General features: G+C 40.3%; 1 protein-coding gene and 1 long non-coding RNA gene across 3 annotated transcripts; one reads left to right on the top strand and one right to left on the bottom strand.

The window, feature by feature from the left end:
* The first annotated feature begins 3155 nt into the window (after positions 1 to 3155).
* Positions 3156 to 3650, top strand: LOC145822331 (uncharacterized). The gene has a single exon (XM_082919068.1). The coding sequence runs from the start codon at positions 3156 to 3158 to the stop codon at positions 3648 to 3650; it is 495 nt and encodes a 164-aa protein (XP_082775194.1).
* Positions 3651 to 11974: 8324 nt separating this feature from the next.
* On the bottom strand, positions 11975 to 14614 carry LOC145801850 (uncharacterized). 2 transcript variants are annotated; one of them, XR_014343515.1, is made up of 2 exons: positions 14007 to 14614; positions 11975 to 13423 (listed from the first exon to the last, which is right to left on the bottom strand). It is a non-coding gene; the product is annotated as an uncharacterized LOC145801850 (long non-coding RNA). The 2 variants fall into 2 exon arrangements; XR_014343516.1 differs by having other exon boundaries at positions 13987 to 14614.
* Between the last annotated feature and the right edge of the window lie 3884 nt (positions 14615 to 18498).

Below are 18498 nucleotides of genomic sequence, written 5' to 3' on the forward strand. Positions count from 1 at the left end.
CTATACTCTAAGTCTAGTTTTAATTTGGTAATTTCATCTAAATTGGAGGTTAAAATAACAATTTTGGGACGATTTTCGATTTTTTAAGATTTTAATTTGGTTCTTCGGTCTAAATTTGAGATTAATATTAACAATTTTGGAACACTTGTTAGTTTTTTAAGATGTACACGTAAATAAAATTAACAAAAATTTACATGGAAGGACTAAATTAAAACTAAATTTAAAGGGTAATGACCAAATTATTCAAATTAAAACTATATAAGGACTAAAGTAATTTAGATCAAACTAAGAAAGTAAAAAGTATAATTAACCCAAAAGTTTAACTTTTCAAACTCATCTAGTCTAGTTTAGAAAAAATTTTAATTTTTTTTTTAAAAATTGTCATTTGAGTTTTTCCTATCTTTAGTAAATTTTCAAAAATATAAAAAAATGAATACTCTTCTTTCTTTTTTTTCTTTTAATTTTTAAGGGTTTGAGGCTAATAAAAAATTTTAATTTAAAAAAATTATTAAAAATAAAAAATATATAAATTAAAAATGCAATTATCAAATTTGGAAAATGGGTTGGAGGTTAAAATAGCCAATAAAAATAAACAAAATATCATATTCAAACTATAATCATTTTACATTTTCTCTTACAACTATCAAATCAACTATCATTCCAAAGATAACTTTTTTAATTCGGTTAAAATAACTAAAAAACATTAAAAAACAAACTAAAATACCAAACATCAAGGTTTGAGAATTTAGTATTGCACAGAAAGATGAAACATAGTTGATTTGATATACATATACATATACTCTATCGATTGATCGATCGGAACTGTGGAACAAAAAGATATGAGTCAGAGTGATGACGCGGCTGGCAATATAATAGATGATGAGCTGCCCCCATTGTCAGCGCGACAAACTCAGCTGACTGACACCCACCACCGCCCCCCATCCCCACCACCGCCTCTTTCCAACAATTTTAATATACATGGTTTGAAAGAGTATTTATTGGGTAGGATTTATGGTTTGAAAGAGTATTTATTGGGTAGGATTTATGCCAAAATTGTCAAATTTACATTAAAATAATTCAATTTAAAAATAAAAATTCGAGTGCAAAATCTAAAAGTCTAACATATTGCTATCACAGGCGGACTATAAATATATTAAATATACACATAAAATATGGACAATTTGATGACACTAGATTGTTAGATTAACTTAAGTGTATATGTCTCATATCTCTCGACTTTGTGTCTTTACTTGTATAAATTTTGACATTATATGTAGTGCCATAGTAATGTTTGTTACATTGTTAAGTTATTTTGATATATAGGCCTCGTTTGGGAAGTGATTATTTTAGAAGTTTTTTAGCTTTTTAACTATTTTAGTAGGCTATTTTAGTTTTTGTGTTTAGGAAGATGGGATAGATTTTTATTGAAAAATGTTTGAGGGCCACGAAAAGTGTGGCTCAAATGGCTCAAAACTGTCAAAACTTGGTGTATTGAAAAATGTGTTGAAATAATGTTTGCAATTAAAATGACAATTTTATCCCTATTCTCACATTTTTCAAAGTAAATCAATAGGGGCAAAATTGTAATTCTACTACCTGTCACTGTGACAGCCTACCACTGTCACTGTGACAGCCTACCACTGTCACAGTGACCACCACTGGCGGCCTAATTTTTTTTATTTTTTTTTTGAAAACCTTTTGATTTGGAGGCTTTTAGGCTATTTTTGTTTTGGAGGCTATATTAGCCTAAACCACCTCTTCCTAAACAGCGCCATATATTGATTTGTTGTGTTATTATATTATTGCAAGTTATTTGTTTTAATTAATATTTTTCATAAAAAAAATATTAGTAGTGTCCAAGTTTAAAAAAAAATAAAATGAAATATCCATCTAGGGGAAAAAAAATCACACAATAATTATCTAAAGCTCTAAAAACTGAATAAAGTTGTCACATAATAATGTTTGCATAAAGAAGCATTTCCTAATTCCAGCACAAGCACAGAGCGTACTGATAATATCTTGATTAGGTTTTGGTCGATAAATCTCTATCAACCAAGCTTGCAATTAAAAAATTAAAATTAAATTATTTGTATAATCCTAACCTATCAACCAAAGCTTGCAATTAAAAAATAAAAAATAAAAATTATTTGTATAATCCGATTCCTAAGTTGAATAAACAATGAAAACGGAGTATGAGGGGATGGGTCCACACGGATTTAACATAGGAAATAATAATAATTCATAAAATCATATAATAAATTAAATAAGAAATTACAAAAAAAACTTAAGATTTGAATAATGTAACAAAATAAATCTTAAATTTTAAATTCTATCAATTTAAATTGCAATATTTTGATTTGTTTTCAATCTAAATTATTTGATTATTTTCGTTAAATAAAATTGTTTAAAAATATATATTTTAGTCATTAAATTCAATGCAAGTGTATGAAAAATATCTAAACTACCAATTTTTATTGAGTTTAATGACTAAAATATATATTTTTCAATAATTTTACATCACAAAAATAGGAGAATAGTTTAGATTAAAAAAAATCAAAAAATTAGAATTTAAATTGACAAAATAAAATATTTATTTAATTACAAACTCAAACTCTGATTTATTTATTTATAATTTTTCCTAAATGTAAATTATAAGAACCACACAGCAACTAGATATAATTTCCACGCCATTTCGTTGCAATGCTTATGAATTTTCATCATCAGTTTCCGACTTTACCAGAACGCGGACTCGGAGACAATGCACGTTGTCAACCCACCCATTCCACTCATTTCGCTCCCAGTACAAACACAACTGTCTTCGAATCTTCTACTCTTACTTTTTCTCCCTCTCTCTCTCTCTCTCTCTCTAGAATTCCAAACCAGACTTTTTCCAATCCCCCAATATTTACTTGCACAACTCTCTCTCCCCCATCCACATCTCCATCCCACTAACTTTGAAGGCACAGTCCTCTCTCTCCAATCCTTGTTACCAATTCCTCTTTATACCTTCTCCTCCTCTCCTCCAAGGTTTCATCCCAACTCTTCTCTCTCTCTCTCTATTAAAACACCATCTTCTCAATTCTCTTCCACTGACTTTGAAGACAGTCTTTTTCTTCTTCTTCTTCTTCTTCTTCTTCTTCTTCTTCTCTCTTAATATGGGAAACTACATCTCTTGCACCCTATCAGGCCCAGGAGGCAAACACTCCAGAGCCCCAAAAGTAATCTTCCCATCAGGCGAAATCAAACAATTCCACCAACCTGTAAAAGCCGCGGAACTCATGCTAGAGACCCCCAACTTCTTCGTGGTGAACTCCACGTCTCTCCAAATAGGTCGGAGATTCTCCGCTCTCAACGCCGATGAAGACCTCGAGATTGCCAACGTTTACGTGATGTTTCCCATGAAGAGACTCAATTCCATGGTCACTGCTGCTGACATGGGGGCCTTGTTCCTCACGGCAAACTCCGCCGCCAAAAACATTAGGGTCTTGCCGGAACCACAAAAGATGGAACAAGAAGAAGCTGTGCCCAAGCTGAATGTTGATGATATTGAAGAGTTTTCAATGCCGGAGTTCAAGCACAGGTTGTCCATGTGCAGGTCGAAGAAGCCATTGTTAGAGACCATTGTAGAAGAACCAGTATGTTTCAGGTGATAGGCAAAATGGGAAAGAATAGACATATATATATAGTATATCTAGAGGACTATACCAAGTGTTTTGGGTTAAATATAAATGTACACTGTTTGATTCTCAAAATATCCGCACAGTTCCATTTTGATTCTCGTATTTTGATTTATTCAATTTATGTTTGTAAGAGGGGCTAATTTGAGCCCACTAAATTATTTAGGCCCAATAGCCCAAGATTGGTGGGCCCGAATTTATTGCAAGTCCAAGAATCGGTGGGCCCAGATTTATTGCCATCAAACGGGCTGGATCGCTCTAAGCCTTGAAAGGGTTCGGATCCACGAACTTAGAGACTTACTCGGGCCCGGACTCGAAAGAGTATTGAGCCAGCCTAGAGATTCGAGGCACTCGGACTCGAAAGGGTTCGGATCCACGAACTTAGGGACTTACTCGAGCCCGGATTCGAAAAGGTATTGAGCAAGCCTAGAGATCCGAGGCACTCGGACTCGAAAGGGTTCGGATCCACGAACCTAGAGGTCCGACGCACTTGGCTTCGAACGGATTCAAACGCAATCTAGAAGTCGCTCCGTTAATGAGTCCCAGAACACTTGCGGGCTCGGAGCTTTCCGGGATCTACGTACCAGAACCATGGGCGTAATGGAGTCCGAACAAAGGACCCGATCCTGAGGACGGTGAGTGGAGATAAATTCACTCTTCGGTTAAACTAGCCTATACTCGGGTCGAGGTGGCACGACCCCGGGGGGTCCATGAGACTCGGCAATATTTTGCGGCAGGACGTCCTCTGGGACTACCCCTGACCCTTTGGGATGATTGGGGATCATTGGTTAGGTGTGGCTAAGAAGAAGGGTTCGCCGAGGGATTGATCTCCTCTTCGGGGTTTTCTCATCCTCGGAGAAGTCACCTCCTCGGAGAGGTCACCTCCTCGGACAAGGTGGTTAGAGAGAATATCCTCCATGTGCCTTGCACATGGGCTCCATCCTACATCATGAGGTGCCTATAAATAGCACCCACCCATAGCTTTACAAGGGATGGATTTTGGAGATTTTTGAACTCTTGGGAAAGAACTAATTTCCCCTCTCCATTATCAACCTTGAGAGTGAAAGTGGGAGATCCCTGGGAGAGCCTTGCCATTATTCTCTCTCTAGCCATTTTGCCTTCTTCTTCACCCAATCTCTTATCTCCATCATCTCCTTTGTTTTTGTGTTCCTAAGTTGAGATTATTGAAGAATCTAAGCCTCTCATCATATTCTAGAGAATTCGAAGTTGTTCTTCAAGGATCTTGAAGATCTTCGAATTTTCCAACTCCTTTCTCGAACCCTCTCCTACATTTTGGCGACTCCACTGGGGAGGCAGATTGGTTAATGGTCTCAACGAGATCTGGAATCCATACAACTCCAACAAGGATGGCGGGAGAAGATGAAGTTCACCAACAAGGATCCTCTAATGGTGGTGATGACAGAACCATGGCTCCAGATCAACCACTTTTGCTTGAAGCCATTCAAGGACTTCAGAATACTCGGCAAGAGATTCTTACCACTCTTCAGAATCTCACTCACACCATGTTGGTGATGAGTTCTAACTTTGCACCGGCGCCAAACGGAAATCAAACTGGTGGTGGAGTTATTCCCGCCGGAGTACAAAATCAAATCCAAGGAGAAGTAGGCCCCAATCAGCCTATGGCTCATGGCAACACGGCCACAGTAACACATGCTCAAACCACAGTAGGCGGCGGCAGTTTGCCCATGCCCGGGCTCCATGGCGTGCCAAGCCAAGATCCAATGGTGACTAGGGGAGTCTCTGGTGTAATGAATGGTGCTCCGGCGACTGTTGGTGTCCAGGAAAACATAAGGAGCATGATGGCGCAAAAGGGAGCTCTGCCCGTACCTAATCTTGTTACGCCACCAGTAAATGTTACCCAAGCACCAAGCGGGCCTCATTTGGTGCCAACAACAAATCTGCAAGCACAACCCGGTATAGCGGCGCCGTACGGTGGACTTTACGGGCCTCAATTCAATGTCCCATCACCAACTGGCTTGTCTATAGGCGCTAATGGCCAATATCGTCAAATGTCCTCACCAATGATGAATTCGCAGCACCAGAATGGCCAAGTCGCCCCTAGTTCAGTCTTCGGGTCCACAAGCCAAGTCCTGGGAATACCACCATCAAACTCTCTCCCTCAACAGTTTCTCACTCTCGCCGATGTGCAGGCCATGTTCGATCTCGAACGGGGCAAGAGGACCTTACCCTCTTTGCCTGATCCAGACATCAAGCCGCCTTACCCTATTGAGATGCTGAGCTATCCATACCCTGAGGGGTATACAGTGCCGAAGTTCATCAAGTTCGACGGCAAACAAGGAAATGCCCGAGAACATGTTGTGCGATTCATCGAGACTCTGGGTATTCATGGTTCAAACCACGTCCTCCGACTGAGAGAATTCTCTAAGTCCCTCACCGACCGAGCATATAGTTGGTATGTTAATTTGGCCCCAAACTCTGTCCGAAGTTGGGAGGAAATGGTTAACAAATTCCACTCCAAGTTCTTTCAAGTGGCGGAGAAGGTGACCACACTTACATTGTGTAAAGAGAAGCAACAAGAAAGTGAAGACATCCTTGACTACGTCAAAAGGTTTCAGGACAAGGCCGTAGATTGTTATGAAGCAGTTGAGGAGAGTTATCTGGTTCAAATCTGTCTAGAAGGGGCATTGAGCAGGTACAAAATGTTTCTAGTTAATCACAAGCTACCCACCTTCTCGGCATTAATGGAAGCAGCTCGGAACATTAGCATTCCTCAGGCTCAGGAGTCCGGATTTAAGGCCAGTTACAAGACTAGTTTCAAATCGTCTCGTGGACCTATTGTTGCTGCTGCCTCTGCCCCAGATACCCGAAATTCACAAGGAGGAGGTCATAGAGGCCAGAGGAGAAAGCAATATAATGGTGAAAAGGGGAATGTTTCTTATCCATATGGAATCGAGGAAGTGAAAGCTCTAGTTAAGGAATGGGTGGCTGACGGAGAGCTAAAATTGCCTTATGTTGAAGAAATGCCATCAAAAAAGGACCGTGAGAGCCCTGAATTCTGTGTCTACCATCGTACATTGAAACATCCGACAGAGAAGTGTTGGACTCTCAGGAAAATCTTCAGAGATAAAGTCGAGGCAGACGAGTTGAGGTTCAAAAAGCAAGGGACTCAAGACATCCGAGAACAACCATATCCTCAACACCGAGACAAGGGCAAGAATGTTGCTATGATAGCTTATGAAGGCCCGATGATCGAGGCTATCGCCAATCTTGATGACGATGATTGTTATCTGGACGACATCCTCGAGCCAGAGGGTGAGCAAGTTTACTATGGAAGTGCTCTCGATCCAGAGGGCAGAACATTTATGACTCATAGCGAAGATCCCTTTGATCCAGAAGGAGGAGCAGAGTACTACAGAAGAGGAGAACACCATGTTTATGTGGCATCTTATTTTGAAGAGACCGAGGAGATGGTTAACTACGAGCCTCCAAGAGTGGAAAAAGATCCGGATCACTATGCCAAAACCTTGCAAGACTGTGTAAAGTTCAAGCAGTTCTTTGACCAGCTTGGACTTTCCAGGGAGGCAAGAACAGAAATCACCAAGTCCATCATTAATATAGCCGAGGCACACCATGAGGAATGCATGTCGACTGAGGGATCTATCCCGAGGAAGGCAAAAGAGCAATCTAGTGCCATTACTTTCTCCGAGGTTGATCGGAAGTATCCTTTTTCTCACAATCGCCCGCTTTATGTGACTGCTTTTATTAACGGGGTTGAGTTCAAAAGGGCCTTTCTAGATAGTGGAGCCTCTATCAACATTATGACTCGCGCTACTCTAGAAAAGGCCAGAATCTCTGAAGAACGCATTGTGAAGCAGCCGATAGTCATCACTGGCTTCGGTGGAGAAAGGAGAGTTACTATCGGATGCGTAACAGTTGATTTAGCCGTCGGAGAGATTCGCTCGGCCACCAAGTTCCATATTATCGATTCTGAGGCAAATTATCACATCATTCTAGGGAGGACCTGGATGCATAGATATGGGGCTGTACCATCAAGTTATCATCAGTGTGTTAAGGCTAAATGGGGAAAGAAGACGGTGACAATTCAGGCTACAGAAAGGCCTTTCGAGATCCATGAAGCTCATTATTCTGATGCCATCTACTTCACCGAACTGGCTGTCGAAGAAGTTCCCACCACCTCTAAGCCTCGAGGGGTCAAAATTCCTCGTTGGGAGGATATCAAAGATGACAAGGAGCCGATGGCAGAGTCAAGTAAGCGGGCAATGTCTAGACCAGAAAGTCCGCCTATTCCTCGGAAGGTGATGAAAGTTCGAGAAGGAGGCAAGATGGTGTACTATTTATGAAGGTGCGGGGAGTCGGTTTCTTCAGTCACCGACTCCGAGTCAAATGAAGAGCCTCCTGACAATGATATAGTAATAAAGCCTGAAGTGGCTCCAGAATGTATGCAAGATGGGCCGAAGCCTCAGCCCGAACAACTTATTGAAATAGATCTGAGTGATGGACAAGATGCACTGAGGCCGGTATTCGTAAGTTCAAGCCTTAGCCCAGAGAAGCGGGAACAGTTGTTAAAGTTGATAGGCCGATACTCAGATGTGTTTGCTTGGTCATATAAGGAAATGCCCGGACTAGATCCTGACCTAGTCTCCCACTGTCTTGATGTGTTCCCAAACTCCAAGCCAATTAAGCAAGCTGCTCGAAAATATCATCCAGATCTCGAAGAGAAGATTAAGGAGGAGATTGAAAAACTTCAACAGGTTGGTTTCATCCGGCCAATACAGTACCCCACGTGGTTAGCAAACATCGTGCCAGTAAAGAAGAAGAATGGCCAAATCATAGTATGTGTAGACTTTCGAGATTTGAACAAATCTTGCCCGAAGGATGAATTCCCTCTTCCTCACATCGACACCCTCGTGGATACTACCTCGGGACACCAGATGTTCTCATTCATGGATGGATTCAGTGGATACAATCAGATTAAGATGGCTGAAGAGGACGCAGAAAAGACTGCTTTTAGAACACCTCTCGGAAACTTCTTCTATACAGTCATGCCTTTCGGACTCAAGAATGCCGGTGCAACTTACCAAAGGGCTATGACTGCAATCTTTCATGACATGATCCATCATGAGGTGGAAGATTATGTTGATGATCTAGTGGTGAAATCCAAGAAAGAAGAAGACCATCTCCGAGACCTTGAGAAGGTATTCAAGAGATGCCAGAAATTCAAAATGAGGATGAATCCTCTCAAATGTGCTTTCGGGGTGACGGCCGGGAAGTTCCTCGGGTTTCTTGTACATAGGCATGTTATCGAGGCAGATGAAGACAAGGTCAAATCTATCAGAGCAATGCCTCCCCCGCATTCTCAGAAGGAGTTAAAGAAGTTCCTCGGGAAGGTGTCTTATATTCGGAGGTTTATCCCAGCACTTGCAGAGATCTCTGCCCCTTTCGGTTCATTGTTAAAAGGAGATGCCAAGTTCGAGTGGAACCAGGAGCACCAGAAGGCCTTCGAGAGAATCAAGGCGGCCTTGACCTCGCCTCAGACCATGATAGCCCCGCAGCCCGGGGTGCCTCTAATGTTGTACTTAACTTCAACCCCCAAGTCCATAGGGGCATTATTGGTCCAAGATGTAGATGGAGTAGAACGCCCGGTGTATTATATCAGCCGGAAGATTCGAGGAGCAGAAGTTCGATATACTCCGGTAGAGAGACATTGTTTAGCTTTGGTATTCACTGCCCAAAAGCTCAGACATTACTTCTTAGCACATCAGATTCAGATTGTTACTAGAAGTGATCCAATCCGATACCTCCTCAGCAAGCCTACTCTAACCGGGAAGGTGGCAAGATGGTTGTTAGCACTGGGTGAATTCGAAATCACATGTGTAGCTCCCAAGACAATCAAAAGCCAAGCCTTAGCTGATCTCCTTGCTCAATTTCCAAGTGGTGACTACGAACCAGTGAATGAAGAATTAAGAGGAGAGGTGCATGCAGCTATGGCTTCCGAGGAAAGCTTTTGGACATTGAGCTTTGACGGAGCAGCAGCCGGAGGAAAAGGAGGAACCGGGGTAGTCCTTATAAGCAAAAGTGGGGAAAAGTTATATTTATCTTATAAACTGGATTTCCATTGTTCGAATAACGAAGCCGAGTATGAGGCTCTTATTTTAGGCTTGATAGCAGCTGATAAGCACAGTATCAAGAAGATTCAGATCCGGGGGGACTCAAAGCTGATAGTGAAGCAAGTTTCAGGACAGTTCGTCTTAAAGGAGCCTGCCTTGGCCACATATCGAACAACAGTCCAAAGGCTTCTTGACAAATTTCAGAAGGTCGAAATAGAGCATGTGCCTCGCTCCGACAACAAGTTTTCAGATGCCCTCGCAACATTAGGGGCAAGAGTTGACATTCCAGAGGAAGAGGCAACAATTGTTATCAAGAAGAGAACAGAACCTTCAATAATACCCGAAGACAAAGACCTTCCGGAGGACTGGAGAGGTGAAGTCCTCGAACAACTCAGAAGCAAAGTTGGAAAACTGACTATGGCCAAGCTTGCCCAATTCACAATTATTCAAGGTGAACTTTACTTCCGAGGGGGTACCGGATTCCTAGCCCGGTGTGTTGGCCAACAAGAAGCGAGCTTCCGACTACAACAGATCCATGAAAAGTCTTGCGGGGATGGGGATATCAGTCTATACAGAAGAATCCAAAGACAACGTTATTATTGGCCCGAGATGGAGAAGGACTTGAATCAATTACAGAAGGAATGCCCCAAGTGTCAGTCATACATCCGGGAGGATGAGAGTTGCTTTGAAATTGATACCCCTGACTGGAGGCAAGTCTACATTGACTATCTCAAAGAGGGAACACTGCCTGAGAGCCCGAGGGACATTGCACACCTCAAGAGGAGAGCGAGGCGGTACTTTCTTGATCAGGACAAGCTTTACAGAAGAAGTATTGAGGGCACTCCCCTGAGGTGTCTCTCCAAGGAGGAGTCAGATCTAGTCCTCGGAAGAGCTCACGAGATTGAACATCAAGGAGGGGCTCGGCTGTTCGAGCAGCTTATACACCTTGGGTATTACTGGCCGACCATGGAGTCAGATGCATCCCATCACGTGAAGAGGTGCCAGACTTGTTAGAAACACGGAAATTTGATCCATGCTCCGGCCGTAGACCTACATAGTATCCGAACGCCATGGCCGTTCCATACTTGGGCTTTTGATCTGATAGGGCCCATCTCCACATCTTCTAAGGGGTACAAGTGGATTCTCACAGCCACTGAATTGAGTACAAAGTGGGTCGAAGCAATTCCTCTGAAGAACGCTACGGGGCCTGCAGTCGCGAACTTCATCAAGGAGAATATCATTTGCCGGTTTGGAGTACCAAACACCATCCTCTCGGATAACGGCACTCCCTTCATAAACAAATATGTGAAGAGCCTCCTAGAGACTTACCAAGTGAAGCATCACAAATCCACACCCTACTATCCAAAAGGGAATGGGCAAGCGGAAGCCACAAACAAGATACTGATAAGGATTCTGAGCAAGATGATGGATGAGTTTGGGGGGACTTGGCCCGAACAGTTGATAGTAGCCCTATGGGCGTATCGCACTTCAAAGAGAAAGCCAACTCAAGCAACTCCTTACTCCCTTGTGTATGGGTCCGAGGCAGTGTTACCTATAGAGTTAGAAACGCCATCTGCTCGAATGGCTCTCGCCTCGGGGATGGTATTCGAGCCTCGAACCACCAGATTGGAAGCATTAGAGGAAAAGCATGACAGAGCTGCAAAAGTCATGGAAAGGTATCATGAGTCCATCGCCCGAGCCTATAACCAGACTGTGGTACCAAGGAAGTTCAAAGAAGGTGATCTAGTATGGAAGATTGTAGACCCAATCATGCGAGGACAACCTTTGCCCAAGTTTTCTCCAAAATGGGAAGGGCCCTACAAGGTGGTCCAGGCGAGCTCAAGCGGGTACTACAAGCTTGTAAGGGTTGAAGATAGCTTCCGAACTGGTCCGCTCAATGCAAAGTTTATCAAGCATTACTACCTATAGTTGGACTCATCTATGTTGAAATTCATTTTCTTACTTTGTCTAAAAGTTGTATTTCCCTTACGTTATGAAGAAGCTGGTTTTCTCTATGGTGTACGTTTTATCCATCACTTGCAGTGAATCTATTATACTTTTGTCAAGAAAGTTGAAGAACTAATGAGAATATTTCAGCTTTTATAAACATGTGCGTATGATTGTTCTTTCCATTATATCATTCGAAATAAATATTTTATCAAGTAGAATGAGAAAACAATGCCAAAATAGCCAAACAGCAAAAATTTTATCATTTCATTGCATTGTCCTAGATAAAATATTTTTATCGAAAGGGGCAAGAAAGCAATTAAAAAAAAAAAAGTTTGTACCAAGTTGTAAATATATTTTTATATATATATACTTACCCACAGATTTGAGGAAGCAGAATTAAGGCAGCAATGATCAAGAAAGAGATGAATGATAGTGGAAACTGAAGCTGAACCGTGCTAGTCCGAACCACACACGATGGGTTGAGAGGGCGACGCGTGTGAGTGGCGTTGGACAATCCGAAGTCAACAGAGTGAGCAACCACGCACGTTACGTTGAATGGGTAACGGCGTGGTCAGCACTGGATGGTTGAAGATGAAGACAACGGGGATGTCGCAGAGGAAGTCGGCAACCACACACGTCACGTTGAGTGGGGCAACGTACGTGGTCTGCGTTGGAGTAGTTGAAGCCAATGGCGGAGTACCAGCAGAGAGAAGCCAACAGTGATTGGCGATGAAGTAGCAGCGGGTTGAAACCAACAATGTACACACGGCTTCAATAGCAGATTGAATTTGGCCCTGCAATAGTAATCAACGTACACACGGCTTCAATCTCTAACCTGTTAAAAGAATAATGTGTGTCATTGGAATCATAAATTCTGATATATGTATATACAAAACTACCACAAAATATATGTATATACAAGAGGAAGAGAAAGCCACAGTTAAGAGGGGTGATATCCGAGGCCGATGTTGGAAATATAAGCTGAAATCAGAGAGGCTTTACAGACTGTAATCAACAAGACTGGGCTAGGCTTGGCAGGACCACACACGTTGCGTTGAGTGGGCGAACGTGCGTGGTCGGTGTCGGACAAATTGAAGCCGGAAGCAACGCTGGTACCACAGAAGAGTCAGCAACCACACACGTTGCGTTGAGAGGGCGAACGTGTGTGGTGTGCGTTGGAACCGTTGAAGTCAACAGTGATCAGAGCTGGAACAGGACTTCTGAGGGAGAGCCTTCCGAGGGACAACTCTTGCTCTCATTAGTGCGGGTCCGAAGAACAGCCCTTGATTTCATCAATACGAGCTCCGAGGATCTTTCTTTTCAAAGTAGAGTGGACTCTTACTCGAACTCCCGAGGGATAGCCTTTGCTTCCATTAGCTGCCGAAGTAGAAGTGCACATCCACTCGGACTTCCGAGGGACAGCCTCGTTTCTGCTCGGAATTTTAAAGGACAGCCTTACTTCTGCTCGGACTTCTGAGAGACAGTCTTTACTTCTGTTGGTGTAAGCTTGGTAGACTCGATTATCTTCCAGAGGAATCTTTCTTGCCAAAGTAGGGTGTGTGCTACTTTCGGACTCCCGAGGGACAGTCTTGCTTCTGTTCGGACTTCCGAGGAACAGCCCTTGCTCTCATTAGTGCGGGTTCCAAGGGCCCCGAGGTCGTGGATTTCAATCAAGAATTCATTTGCCTGAAATAGCAAAGCCAACAAATGAGACAAACCATATCAATTTCAGATCATGATTCAGGCATTATCAGAATGGGACAACATCAATAATAGTATGTGTAACGACAAGCTCACAAGTTCGACTGTCAAAGCAACAAGCAACACACAAGGGCTTATTTTCTACAAATAATCAATTATTCAGCAACAAGAGTTCAACAGTAACTATTCCAATATTCATGAGGATGACGATGAATAAATTCACATGAGACAACCGGTGAATGCTCAATATTTTTCAATAGTTCTACTTGTATCAAAATTATCAAGCCACGGGCTCAAGTTATAAATATCAGGAGGTGTGCAATGTCATGGTTTTTTCTTTATCTTGCAAAATCAACAGTGAAATTCAACAGCCCAGTTTTGAAGATTTATCTATATCCAGTCCATCAATAAAAGTGCCAATGTATATAATCAGAGCCAGTTAAATAGATCTAAAAATATAAGAAGAATGAGAAGAGGGTTTTGGCAAAAAACAGTTTACAGATCTGAAGCAGTGTAGAAGAAATAAAAGAAATGGGCAGAGTAAGCACTGTGGAAGGAAGAAATAGACCGAAGCATGCACCAAAATGGACCAAGGCAGTCAGAACGGGTCGGCAACGGCACGTGTAGCTTGCACGAACAGTGGGTGAGAAAGGAATTAGGCAGACCGACGCCGCGTTGAGTCGGCGACGTGGTCGGCATTGATTAATCACCATTAGAACCAGTGGGTTTGCGAGAAAAACCGAAATCTGTGTGGTCCAAGCTCTGAAAAGTATCGCTGGGACTGCGCTAAGCAAGACCACACACGACGCGTTGAGCGGGCGACGTGTGTGGGTGGTGCTGGGCAGCCGATGCCGGAGGCAAAGTTGCAGCAAAGAGAGGTCGGTAGCAGCTTGGATCGCGACATCTGCAGCAGCCGAGGATGGGACAGGTTGGCAATGCACTCAGAGACAGATTCAGACTTCGTCTTCTTTGTTAGAGATAATGGGCTGAAAAAAGAGTTTGACAGAAAGAGAATAGGGCCAAGGTTTTCTTTTATCCTTTGTTTGGAGCATAAAAGTTTGATTATTATGGCTACAAATATGCTAGCGCTAGGGCTGTATATATAAATATATATGATGACCCTCAGGTTGTTGGAGAAGATAAAGTTCGTTTTGGAGCAAAAAGTTTGGTTACGGTGGTCCCTCACATATTCCACAAAATATATATATATATTTATATATATAGAAAGTGCCACGCATTTTATGGGTTTCCAATTGCAAAAAAGGGAGAAACAGTGGTCTTCAATAATTTAGTGTGAGAAACGAAAATGGGTTTGGATGTTAGACCTCTCAGAATAAAAAAGTAAAAGTTTTGCTGGTTGGTTACATTTCAGAATAAAAAAAGGGGATAAGCACAAGCTCTTTGCCTCTTGATTGGTGGTCTTGTGATTGGTGGTCCTTCAGATATACACAATAGATCTCCGAATATTCTGGGAATCTGCCAAATTGAATTTATGTAAGTTGATTAAAGGAATTAAGGAATTGAGGTTGGACTTTCAGCAAGAATTTTCTTTAATGGGTTTATTTGGCTTCAAAAGGCATTTGAATCAAAATGATAAAGAAAAGCTGTGTGGCCCAAGCAAAGGTACAAGATAAGACCAAAAGAAAAAAATAAATATATGGGTTTGACCATTTCCTGGAAAGAGAAATTTAATTCTTTTGGTGAGTGGATCTTTAAATATTCAGATTTTGATTTGTTTTTCTTTGTGAGATCAAAAGCATGAAGGTGTATATGTTGGCCAAACATGGCGCAAAAAAAAAAAAAAAAAAAAAAAGATATTTATTTATTTATTTTTATTATTTTAATATTACTTGTTGATTTTATCTGTAAATTACGGTGAATCCTCAACTTTATCCTTAGACTTTGTCAAGACCAAATATTTCTGAAGACATAATGCGAAGCATGGTTGACAAGGTGAAATTATGCATGTCCGAGAAAATTACAATTTCTCATACACGCAAGGGGCAAATGTAAGAGGGGCTAATTTGAGCCCACTAAATTATTTAGACCCAATAGCCCAAGATTGGTGGGCCCGAATTTATTGCAAGTCCAAGAATCGGTGGGTCCAGATTTATTGCCATCAAACGGGCTGGATCGCTCTAAGCCTCGAAAGGGTTCGGATCCACGAACTTAGAGACTTACTCGGGCCCGGACTCGAAAGGGTATTGAGCAAGCCTAGAGATCCGAGGCACTCGGACTCGAAAGGGTTCGGATCCACGAACTTAGGGACTTACTCGAGCCCGGATTCGAAAAGGTATTGAGCAAGCCTAGAGATCCGAGGCACTCGGACTCGAAAGGGTTCGGATCCACGAACCTAGAGGTCCTACAATGTTTAAATGGTTTAGTGTCGTTTCCATTCAAATTTAGACACAAATAACGCTATTTTGGTTATGAAATTTGGATAAAAACAACATTAGTAATATTTAAACATAAATTTAATTGAATTGAGATTTTGAAAATCAAAACGAAACCCAATGCATATTTTAGAGACTAATAGTATATTTCACCCTAATGTTTATACGAAAGCTATGAAGGAAGGAGCTTGTGCTTCTTGTGTAATACAGTGATTGGATTGTATTATTGTAATCTTTGTTGGGATATGAAGGGAAATACCACAAAAAAGATACATATGTGAAGACGGGAGTCTCAAAAGGGCACCTATTTATTGTCTTGGTGCTTGTTTCTTGTGTCTTCTTAATTTGCAATTAATTGGTAAGGTTAATACAAATATATTAATTTTAAGGTAAATTATACTTTGCTCCCCTAAAGTTTCACCAATCTTTTACCTTGGCCCTTTAAGTTTAATTTTTCTCACTTTGGTTCTTCATGTTTATAATCCTTCCCATTTTGGCTTTTTAAGTTTAATTTTTTCCACTTTGACTCTTCATGTTTCCAATCCTTTCCACTTTATTCCTAAACTAATTTCCATAAAAAAAAACTAACAGAATCTGCCACATCACTAACACATCAACTCCATGTGTGATGTAAAAAATTCTAGGGCTGAGCAAGGAATCCATGAAGTCTATAACACGATCCAGTCTAGTCCAATTTGGTTGATTTGGATTGATTTTTTTTAATTTGTAGTTCGGTTCCAGATTGAAAAATTAAAAATTCGTAGTTTATGGATCGGTTCCGGATTTGAACCGATCCGGACCGTATACAAATAGCCTATATTTAAATTATATACCTTTCCGCATAGTATCTTCTCTTATTTCATATAAATCCTAAACCTGCAAAGTATCTTCTTTTATTGCTTTTGTTTGTTAGTTTTTAGTTTTAATTTTAATTTGTAATGGTTTAAATACTTATAATGGAACAAATTTTCTTATGATTGTTTAAATTCTAGAATAATATATCGCTATTATGGAACTAATATGATGTTATGTTTATGTTTTTATGAAATAAAACTATTCTATATTTTTTTTTGTTATTTAAACGGATTGGTCCCACGATTTAAACGGATTGGATTGATATTTTTTAGGAACCGTAGATAACTGATCAGTTCTGATTTTATCCCAATCCGGACAAATCCAGACCATGCTTACTCTTAAAAAAATTCACTAAAGATGCAAAAAATAAAAAAATAGAAAACAAAAAAATTGATTTTTTTTTAGTCTTTAGTGAACCTTTTTTTTCAAATTTATTCATAAACATTATTACATTATAGATGCATCTAGATTAGATACATCTAAAAAAATAAAAACAAATTTAACTAAAAAAAGAAAAAAGTTTACTAAAAATGAAAAAAATTGAAAATATACTGACTGAAACACCTGTATTGTCAGTTCTGAAATGAAAAATTTACTATCGTTTTTTTTCGTCTTTAGTGAACTTTTTTCTTTTTTTTAGTTAAATTTGTTTTTATTTTTTTAGCTGCATCTAATCTAGATGCATCTATAATGTAATAATACTTATGAATAAATTTGAAAAAAAAGTTCACTAAAGACTTTAAAAAAATTCAAATTTTTTTGTTTTTTTATTTTTTGCATCTTTAGTGAATTTTTTACATCACATATGGAGCTGATATGTTAGTGATGTGACAAATTCTGTTACTTTTTTGGATGGAAGTTAATCTAGGAGTAAAGTGGAAATGATTGCAAGCATGAAGAGCCAAAACGGGAAGGATTGTAAACATAAAGGGCCAAAGTGAGAAAAATCAAACTTAAAGGACCAAAGTGAGAAACGGGTGAAACTTTAGGGGGGTAAAGTATAATTTATCCTAATTTTAAAGAAGAAAAATTATGTTGTGCGAAATTTATTAAAAATGTGGAGATTTGCAACTAGTTTGTTTGTTCAAAATAGACTATTGTAGTTTGGGGTGAGTGTCAATTCAATTTTTTTTTAGCATTTTAATCCCCTAAAATTTTTAGGACAAATTATACATGTAGTCGTTGTAATTGTTTCTTGTGTTAGTTCAATTGATAATGTGGACAGGTGAAAGTTATTCTCCACAGGGAAAGCGAGATAAGCTTCTCCTTCCTTCACTCTATAAAAAAGACAAACACTAAAACGTCAGTGATCTCTCTCGACCATGGTTGGTCAGGAGGACCCTCCGACGACCAAAATAGAATCTTGTGTGAACATATCGGTTTTCTAAAGGAAAATATATTTTCTTCTTTCTTTTTTGCTTGCCATTAAACGATCTTCTTTCTTCCTTTTATAGTGTGGATACCTGGTATCATGACCGTTAGATGGTTGTACCGATCCAATGGTGTTTTATGCATGAAAGCACTGGTCAGGCAAGTGGACAAGTGATCTTGATCTGCCATTGTCGGAGGTACTATATTATAGATAGCCTAGATTTAGTTCAAGTTTAGGCACTCGTTTTGATCGTTGGATTTATCTTATCAGATGCTCGGGTTGTCAGAGTTGGTTGATTTTGTATCATTTCTTCTGTTGGTTTTGATCCTCATCATTGATTTCTATCTGATCCAAGGGTTTTCCTTCATGTTTAAGGATCTCTTTTCTAGAAACGATCTTGTTTAAATCTCCTATTACATGACCTTGTTTCTTTTATAACT

The sequence above is a fragment of the Camellia sinensis genome, chromosome 1 (genome assembly GCF_055761805.1).
Source record: "Camellia sinensis isolate YWXY chromosome 1, ASM5576180v1, whole genome shotgun sequence".
Classification (NCBI taxonomy): domain Eukaryota; kingdom Viridiplantae; phylum Streptophyta; class Magnoliopsida; order Ericales; family Theaceae; genus Camellia; species Camellia sinensis.

Coding starts and splice junctions, on each gene's coding strand:
- LOC145822331 (XM_082919068.1), top strand. CDS start 3,156: ATGGGAAACTACATCTCTTGCACCCTATCAGGCCCAGGAGGCAAACAC.